Consider the following 9,755-nt stretch of genomic DNA (forward strand, 5'->3'; position numbering starts at 1 on the left):
TTTACGAATGTTTCTACTGTAGTAGCGATTTAGAAATTTTTCAGTTATATATTGTAATATGGAACAAAGTACAGAATTCACATTGATCACTCACAAGTAAAATCCCGCCCAGGAACATGCCGTCAAAAAATCTTTTAAACTTTAAAACTAAATATGTTTTTAAAAGTTAAAACACTTTAATGTTTGTGTTTATTACGTCTTTATGTGCATATGTATGTAAGAAGTAAATTTACTTAAATAATAAAATAAATAACAATAAATAAAAAGATTACAAATAATAACCAGTTAGTGGGGTTCCATATTTCATTTCTGTATGGACATACATACGTATGTGTGCGGGTTTTGAAACCACTTTAATCTATATTACCTTAAAACCTACAACAAGTACAATAATTAAAAAGCACTCCACATTCAATTCCCGCAATCACCTTTTTCTCAGGTGTAGTCACCGGCAAACGACAAGGCAAAGTGATTTATCCTAATAAGAGTTTAAGTATAAACTCACATGTCCTGCCCTCACACACTCGCACATATGTAGGTACTGTTGCACTTAATTTCTCTGTTGCATGACTTTGTACAACTTGCTCACATGCATACATACACACAACTGCAATCCATGCCACAATGGCTACGCCCTACGTGACTTTATGGTGAATAGCGTGCATTAAAAGCCAATCCGCCAAGCCGGCAACCGCCAAAACTGGAGCTGGGAGGGCACACTTGCCTTACCTTGGCAGTGACATGTATTGCACTTTGTTGTTTGCCCATAATACAGCGCGCCATACAGCTAAGCCATGAAGGTCCTTGCTCCGAGCGCAATACGTATTTAGCGCTTCACGCTTGCAGCGCCATCTAGGCATCAGTCAATATGGCGCATGCGCTAAAGTTCGGTTCCATGTCCCCACGATGATAGCACCATGCAGTTGGCAGTTCAGTTGTACGACTGTTTGTTTGGTCAACAATTTGACAGTAGTGATTCTACCGAGTTGCCGTTCGTGCGTGTGGTCATATCTTTGCCAAGCGTTAGAGTAAAAGAGCGTCGATTTCAAACCGAAGTGTTTGCAGGATGGAAGCAGTCTAGTTTAAGTGAACTTTTTTATAAAATTTTATACTTTTGTAATTTTGATAACGCATAAAACTATGTAATTGTTAAGGCTCAGAATAAAAGTTTATGGGATCCTTTGAAATGTGTGTGCAAAAGTGTGCCACCTTGAATTCCGTCTAGTGCTGTGTAAAAAATCGATATAATGGGTTTTTACGGTACTACTCCTTGCCATGATGTTCGCACTCGTATTTATGGGATAAGGATACACAGCGGAAGTGCCGTCTAAGTAGGTGAGCGTGAGAGTCGGTCAATGTTTGTGTGCATGTATGTACTCGTGCGATTGTCTATTGAATGAAAGTGTAACACCTTTGCAAATAATGTTTCCGCTTTTAATTCCTTACTTTATCATAATTAATCCTTTGATGTTCGCCCTTTCCCTTTCGCCAGGTAATAACTCCACAGCGACACGGTGATGTTTACATCTACAACTGGCCGGCAGCAGCAGCGTCAATCAGTCATCATCGGCACAGTCAACCTTACCAACAAACACATCAGAATCAACCACAATCACAATCTCAGCAGCTTTATAGCAACCAAAGTATATATCAGAACATCTGCATGATGTCGGCGACGGCTGCAAACTGTAGCGGAAATGGAGGCGAGTTCGAGACTTATGACACACCAAAGCCGGCTACCCCAGTCAATTACGATTGTCCCAAGAATGTATGCCGCACACCAACGCAGCTCCGCTTCGGCGATTCCATGCAGCTCAATATGAACGTCTGCTCTACACCCATACAAGAGGAATCATATGATGTGCCACGACCACTTAATACGCTGATTCAGCATCAAAACACCTTGACGCCTAGCAGCTCGAATTCATCGTTGCTCACCAGCGACAGCCTGAGCTTATCCTTTTCATCATCGAATCGTTCATCGCTGGCGAATATACCTGACTACGATGTGCCACGTCGCAATCCAATACCGGTGCGAGCAGTACAACAGCAATTGCTACTCCAACCAAGACAGCAGCCGCCACAATTCGTGAATGGCAACAGTTCGACCTACGACTTTCCGCTGCCGTCAAATCTAAGCACACCGGTCGCAGAGAAATCTTCCCCCAATGCCACACTGCTGGCTGCCGCCGCCACCAAGGAGCTGCCACTAGAGTTGTCCTCAGCACTGTACACGCTCGATAAACTACAATTTGAAGCAACAAATGCAATCACAAAGTATGTCCTTAAGCAATTTGATGCTGAAGTAAGAATTTCGCATTACTAACATTTCATTACTTATTCTAGGTTGCTCTCCTTTGTCACGCCAAACTGGCGTCTACGTGAAAAGCTTGAGCCCATATTGATGGACGTTAAGTTGGCCGCCGTTCGTTTGCGTACCGCCCTTCATGACCTCAGTGAGTTCGGTGAAGGTGCACTGGGCAACGCTACCCGCTCAGAAGATCGCAATTTGGCACTTAAGTTGCGGCCACATGTGCGGGCCTTACGTGATGCTGATAAGCTTTTACACGACACTACACAGGCGCTGGACGCGCAGGGCTGGGCGCTGGAGCAACTCACGCGCAATGAGGAGAAATTCAAGACTATCAGCAAGCCGCCCGACAGCCTAGATCAACTCATTGCATGCGCGCAAACCCTCACCGAGGACGTGCGGCAGACCAGCTCCTTCATACATGGCAATGCGTCACTTCTATTCAAACGCAGTCTGAGCGAGGCTGGCGAGGAAGAGATGGACACTGCAAAAAGCGCTGGCGTCACGCAGGACCAAAATACAACGAATCGTGGAAGTTCGGAGTGGGTAGAAGACTATGACTATGTTTCTTTTGAGTCCAAAGACGCTGCCGCGAAAAAGAATTCGGCGCTGCGTGAGGCAATACCGGCTAATTTGAAAAAGAATTTTGACACTGTTATTAAGGCAGCTGAGACCACGGTTATGGCCGCTTCCAATGTGGCAACGTCGACAACCAATAACACAAATGCCAAGAAACAAGAGCTCACTCACAAAGACAAGAAGTTGGTGTGCTATTATGCGGTGCAAATATCAACTCACATGGGCAACCTGCAGCAGGCGATCGACTCTTTCCTGGAGACTGTTGAGAAAAACCAGCCACCAAAATTTTTTATTGCCTACGGCAAATTCGTTGTGGTCAGTGCACACAACTTGGTCACCATTGGCGATATAGTGCATCGAAACATATCCAAAGCAGAACTGCGCGAGAAAATTCTACGGTGCACAGATGCGCTGTCCGAGGCGCTCAAAACGTGTGTGCAAAAGTCAAAGAAGGCCGCAGCCCAATTCCCCAGCGTTACAGCTGTGCAAGAAATGGTAGACTCGGTGGTGGACATTAGTCACTTGGCAGCGGATCTCAAGGTCGCCATGTTGCATGCCGTGCAGCTAAGTTTATAAATTAGTCCGGCCTAGAGTTGTAAGTCGTGGTCGCATACTGCACTCCTACGGACATATGTATATACACACCTGTATTCTTCGTATGCGTATACATGTATTTAAGCAGGGACCACACAGCAACGCGATGTTTGCCGTTGTTAGTTGTCAAAGGGCTTCAAAAGTCTTCCACACCCAGAGCAAATCGCCAAACTACTTAAACCGCTGCTAACAGTAATAAATGTGCTTCAACGCTTTATGCTTCCAGCAACAATAATTGTAGCAAAAAATTTACCAGTAATGGGGTTACTGCATATAACAGAAATTTAAGCACAAATGAAACATAATCAACCGAAGCTGACTGCACGGCAAAATGTCGGGAATCAAAAGCCAAATTCTTGTCGTTTAGAGAGAAATGATTTAACGGTATTGCAATAAGACAAACAATTGGGCATCTAGCAAACGATTTTCGGAATAAGTTAGGAAGAGTGCTCGACGTGCGTACGCCGACGAAGCACTTCCACATACTAATGTGTGTGTGTGTATGTAATTAGTAATGTTAATTTATATATAATTTTAAATGTGATATTTTAAGCGAAAACTGTCTAAGCAATTAATACATAAATCGCAAATTTTTACAAATGTAATTTCATGCAACCACATATCTATGTAAATGTATATGTGCGTACACACAAATAAATTGTATTATACCTACATAGGGACAACGACTATGTAAAGCTTAATTTATTTTAATTTGTTGTATTTGTATTGTAGATATATTATTTCTTTATCGATGTGACATACCTTCTCGCATTGACTCCCCGCATACCCAACTGTAAAACAAACTTGGTCTTTTAATTTTTACGTTTATATGGTATGTAGTTAGTTATTTTTCTCTAAAAATGCGAGGAAGAGCTTATGTGAACAAGAGTGACATGGCGACTCTTGTATTTCGTATCAGAATAGCCATCAACTCTGGCAGTCACACATTTCAACATAGTCAAAAATCTTTAAGATTAACAAAAGTAAGGATTTATTTTAAATTATTGCATCGCTATACACCATAAATTGTATGTATGTATTCCTATATGAGAGGAGAAATCAGACGATACAAGCCGGCGTGGTATCCTATTGTACCTCTTATATGAACGAGGAAATTATAAAATTGAATAAAACTTAATGTAGAAAATAAAAATAAACAAATGTGTTTCATTTTAGAGGACTGAACATATCAACAATTTATATGGAGTCAAGCTCGAAAAGCAGTCACGCTGCGAAAAATGATTTGTTCCTAACTATCACTTATGACTTCACCGTTCTACGTTACCGAAACGACCCGGATTTACGATATATCCAGCCAAGGGCTGTCACTCAGCAGCACTCCCCGTACATGTATGGGGAATGTTTATGTTGCTACAACAGCAATGGCAACTTGAATAATAAATTAAAATTTAAAGATATTTTTGAAATTACATTTCAAAACTACAAGTAATTATAGTGTTACATAACTAGTATTAATAATTATATTTTCAAAAATACCATATCTTACTTAGTCGGCTATTTTTAAGTTCTTTAACTGCTCAATAAATCCTGCATTTGGTTGTATACATTCCCGCTGTGACTTCACCAAAGCGTAGGCATCCTCAAACAGCATGTCGCGTTCCAACATTAAGTACCCAATAACCACACTAGCCGCGCGTGAAACCCCTGCGTTACAATGCACCAAAACTCGGCCATTAGCCAATTTTGCTTTGTTTATGAATGCATTTGCTTGTGGTATAATGTTTTCTAAAATTTTCGTTTCGGGCAAATCTAGGCATGGCAAAAATTGTATCTCAACTTGTTTTCCCACAATAGGCGGTGTCTCAATTCCAACGCTTAGAATATGTGTTAAGTTATATGCGGTTATATTCTCACTATTCACGGCATCCTGTGAGCCTAAATAAAGAAATCCGGGTAAGATGCACGCGGGTATGGTATCTGGCTTAGTGTCAACCACAAAGCCATAAGAACACTCTTCAAGTAGTATAGGTGTCGAGGTAGATGTATTTGTTTCCACAAATCGTTTACCGGTTGCTGTAGTCACAGTGATTTGCGTGGCTTTAAGTGCCGAGCGTTTAGTTTGAAGCTGCTCCAGCAAGCTCATTGCTATTGAATACCTCGGGCAATTTTAGATCTTTTTCGTCATAATAAACACGACAAAGATAAAGTCCAAATGGTGGTGAGAGTAACACGCGATGATCCCATGAGTTCTTCGAAGGAATCGTTAACATTTGGTATAAGGATCGCTCATCTATTCGTCCGGTAGCCAACGCAAGTAATGCACCAACCATGCGTCGCACCTGAAATAAAAAACAATCTTTTAAGTACCCTAAAATTTCTCATTTCTTACCATCTTACTTGCTTATAAAGAAATGCCTTTGCTGTGAATTCAATATCCCAGTAGTCGTAGAGGCTTTCGGCTAATCTAGCATTTGCACCAACTGCCACCGACTTCCCAGGTTTTACAATTATTTGGTCGATTGTTCGTAGTGTGTATCTAGGATGATCTCGAGTAGCACTGCGCTGTCGGCTGACGCTCATAAAAGTGCGAAAATTATGCAGACCTAAAAACATATGAGAACCTGCGCGCAAACGTTCAATGTCGAAGGTACAATTTCTAAAAGAACAAAAAATAATATTACGTAATTAACACCGCTTCAGACCTCTTTGGTAAACGTTCTAAACTTACTGCAAAAAGTAGCATCGATCTAATTCTTCCACCGGCATGAAAACGTCGTGATTCTTTAAACGGTCAGTATGACTATTACCATTTTTGGCCACTGCGAATCGATACAAGTAGTTTCGTCCTCGAGCATTATAACGACAATGAAAAGTATCTGGGACCTGCTGTGTGCTAAGCACTCGTATAGGAAATCCGTTTTTTTGCAGCAGACGATTAAGGACACATGTTATCGTAGTTGGATCAAAGGGTTTAGAGTTGCGTCGTTGCAGATCAACATGAAGTGTCGAGTGCAATGCATGCACACCGGCATCGGTGCTACAATAACAAAATATACACGTCAATGCATCCAAACCGCAAAGGTCATTATGATTTTATAAGTAGACATATACATGGGACTTACCGACTTGAAATTACTGTTTGGATTTCGTTAATCGGATTCAGCGATCGAAGAGCCAATTCAATGCATCCTTGAATAGTTTTGGTGTCCACGTGCGGCCCCTCAACTTTATTTACTATTTTTTGTATTCCTCTAACAAGAAAGTTGTGGATATGCATTAATTTATTTCAAAACAAATATCACAAAACTCACCGAAAATGTGTACCAATATAAGATATGTTTAGTAAGTACCGGTTCATTTTATTACTTTTGGTCACTGTGCATGTTGCGCAAATCAGCTTGGCATATCCAACATGTTTTACAGAGGGTTGCTTGGTAGCAATAAAATTGTCTAATTTACTTAGCGCGTCAGAGCCGATTTTGAGGGTAAATGTGGTTTCGTTGGACAACTGTAGTCCCTCATATAATCAGTTTAAGCTGCCGGAATCAATTTACGTTCTCTGCCATAGAGTTTTCGAGTTATTTGAAGCTTATTACTTTATTATTCTTCCGAAATCAGTTGTGTCCATTTTTAAAGCCTACCGCTTAAAATAAGATATTCGAAAAATATATGTATTTCCCTAGGTTGGGTTAGGTTTTTGTGGCAGTTGGTTTTGAAAATAGTCAACTCATTTAGACCAGGTTGGTCCGTTGTGGTACCATTGCGTAACACAGGGACCTCATTATTTATTTATCATGAAACAATTTAAACGCTCTTATGAAGCGTAGGGTAGGATTTACTCCAACATCGGATAGTTCCGTAAGAGAATATTTGCCTAACCCCTTCCTCTACTCCTAGCTAAGGCTGGACAATTACAGCGGAAATGTACTACTGTTTCGTCCTCTTTCTCTTCTCTACTTAGAATTATAATTTTTTTGACCTATTAATTAATTGGCGGGATGAAAATCTACAATATTACAGGATTCAAAAATCGAACTGTATTAATTTTGAACAGCTACACCCCAAATTATACCTTAATCCAACATCGAGGTCCAGAAGTTGTTTGAACTCACAACTATATGAACTTTCAAAACAATTTTGCTGTCATCACTAAAGTAACTTAATCTTATAATCTATATTAATGCATAAATAATTAATAAATTAATTAATTTCAAACATTGAAAATTTCATTTAATTTTAATATCACTCCAACAAAATATTTAATATCACATGTTTAGTTCTCCAATTCGTAGAAACCGAATCATTAAATTTGCGAAGTGTTGCAACCCTACAATGATAACGAATCGAACAAAGCCTGAAACTGTCAACTTTTTTCATAACCTGTCACAATTTGTTTTACAGATATTGGGGAAAAATAATAGCTGCCGGTTCCATAACATCCAAACTTTTGCTCCTAGGATAAAAATTACCGCGAATATATTAAAAATTTGAATAACTCATTATAGTATGGCCGCGTTGGACCCCACATTTGTTAATATCAGCGATGATCAAGGAAACAAAGAGGTGAACGAATGGATTAGATTTGGAATGCGACTGGCGGTGAGCGCCGCACTTCACCCATTTGAATACTCAAAGGTACTTATTCAACTGGGGTATGAACCCATACCGCCCCGCCCTGGCACATCTTTCTTAGGTAGACCGATAATGGTGTTGCCGAATATCTTTCAGTACGGTAAGTGATGTGATAAGCAACAAAAAAAGCAATTAAGTAAATAAGAGAACAGATAAGAGGAATTTGTGTTACAAAATGTTCCTTGTGTTGTTGTTTTTTGTTTTTAAGCTGGATACATCAGGAAAATGGATGGATTCTATGGCTGCTACCGTGGCCTTGCGCCTAAGTTGGTAGGCTCAATTGTGAGCATGATCTTCAGTGAGAAAATTGCAGACAGAGTGGGCCTTCCAGAGATCGATGATAAAGACAAAGACGACAATAACCTCACGGATGAAGAACTGTAAGTAAAATAAAAAAAATATGTATACACCTATACAAATTTTGTTTTGCTAATGATTGCAGCTACATTCAATTCAAAATTAATCTAAAGCGGGATGTAGTGTTGAGCGTATCTGGAATTATTGTATCGCAACCCTTCCATGTTATATCACTGCGAATGATGGCGCAATTTATTGGTCGGGAAAAACTGTATTCATCGATTTTCGGTTCTATTAAAGAGATTTATAAAACGGAAGGAGTTTTAGGCTTTTTTGCTGGTTTAGTTCCAAAACTACTTTGCGACGTAGTCTGCCTGGTACTTACAAGCACGACAGTGTTCGTTCTGAATAAATATGTCATCAAGGACAAAATTGGTAGGCAGTATAATGCAGGTTTTGTGCAGGTTCGTATAATTATTCTAAACTTACTTACGAAAATGTACATGTTTAATATATTCTGGTATGCAGTTCGCTTTCTCAAGCATTCTTTACCCGCTGCAAGTTGTCTCCACCTGCATGTCAGTAACAAGCTCGCGTTTAATGGCAGGAAGACCTCCGGTGATGCCAAAATACAAAAACTGGGTTTATTGTTGGAATGACTTGCAAACGCGTGGCGAACTCAAGCGCGGCAGCTCATTATTTTGGAGGTAAATCAACGAAAATAGTTTACAGTTGAATGGTAATAATATTTATGTTAATTTTGCAGGTCTGTTGGAGTCTCTTCAAAAGTGCTCACTGTTGGAAAGCGCGGTGACTTTCCGCCCTTACCTACTATTGCAAAATATCAATAAGTCAAGCATTTGAATTATTACCTCCATCACTGAGTAACGATGCATTTCAAATATAATTTTTGCTGTTGATTTCAACGCAATTTCAATAAACTAACAGCATTTGTTGATGAGCATTTTCAGAAAATGAGAAAAATGAGACACAAATTACGAACAACATTGGCAGCACCGTGAAGCGGCGTCTGATATTCAATGACTGCAAATGTGTTTATTATTACTTTTTTTAAATTGATGTTAAATATTGATTACGGCCTGTTTCTGTTGACTGTAACTTAAATTAAATGCACTTGGTGTACTAAAATATATTTTCAATATTTGTGATTATCTGCATACAAGTGATCGAAAAAAGAAATAAGCAAATCTAAAGAACTCCCCCTTAGTTGGAAGTAAAATAAAACTGCCTTTGTTTTGTTTTAATTTGCGTTTATTTTTCTTAGCGTTCAACGAAAATTCAGTGAGTATTCCAAAATAAGAGGAATGTTTCGAGATGTTATCGGGCCTAGTTAGTCTGCTCTCAGTTCGTGTTGGGTACG

The 9,755-nt window shown here is 39.7% G+C and overlaps 4 protein-coding genes across 5 annotated transcripts in view; 2 read left to right on the plus strand and 2 right to left on the minus strand.

Moving 5' to 3' along the window:
* The window catches only part of LOC128862217 (breast cancer anti-estrogen resistance protein 1), a 115,499-nt gene extending 111,140 nt beyond the window's left edge, over nt 1–4,359 (plus strand). For both annotated transcript variants that reach the window (XM_054100721.1, XM_054100722.1), the window contains exons 4-5: nt 1,493–2,277; nt 2,347–4,359. In XM_054100721.1, coding sequence (XP_053956696.1) covers nt 1,493–2,277; nt 2,347–3,466 — 1,905 coding nt within the window. In that variant the 3' untranslated portion in view covers nt 3,467–4,359. The remainder of the gene's footprint in view (nt 1–1,492; nt 2,278–2,346) is intronic.
* A 92-nt stretch (nt 4,360–4,451) lies between these two features.
* Nucleotides 4,452–5,588, minus strand: LOC128862219 (dual specificity protein phosphatase 19). The gene has a single exon (XM_054100724.1). It carries the CDS (start codon nt 5,586–5,588, stop codon nt 4,992–4,994), a length of 597 nt encoding a protein of 198 aa, XP_053956699.1. The 3' UTR covers nt 4,452–4,991.
* Nucleotides 5,560–6,884, minus strand: LOC128862218 (tRNA pseudouridine synthase-like 1). Its single transcript, XM_054100723.1, has 5 exons — nt 6,757–6,884; nt 6,568–6,696; nt 6,174–6,482; nt 5,843–6,101; nt 5,560–5,784 (listed from the first exon to the last, which is right to left on the minus strand). The coding sequence occupies exons 1-5, from the start codon at nt 6,801–6,803 to the stop codon at nt 5,560–5,562; spliced, it is 969 nt and encodes a 322-aa protein (XP_053956698.1). The 5' UTR covers nt 6,804–6,884.
* Nucleotides 6,885–7,820: 936 nt separating this feature from the next.
* LOC128862438 (mitochondrial carrier homolog 2) lies at nt 7,821–9,639 on the plus strand. The gene is made up of 5 exons (XM_054101054.1): nt 7,821–8,177; nt 8,286–8,457; nt 8,520–8,838; nt 8,903–9,081; nt 9,141–9,639. The coding sequence occupies exons 1-5, from the start codon at nt 7,952–7,954 to the stop codon at nt 9,223–9,225; spliced, it is 981 nt and encodes a 326-aa protein (XP_053957029.1). The 5' UTR covers nt 7,821–7,951; the 3' UTR covers nt 9,226–9,639.
* Nucleotides 9,640–9,755: the final 116 nt, after the last annotated feature.

The sequence above is a fragment of the Anastrepha ludens genome, chromosome 4 (assembly GCF_028408465.1).
Source record: "Anastrepha ludens isolate Willacy chromosome 4, idAnaLude1.1, whole genome shotgun sequence".
Taxonomy (NCBI): Eukaryota; Metazoa; Arthropoda; class Insecta; order Diptera; family Tephritidae; genus Anastrepha; species Anastrepha ludens.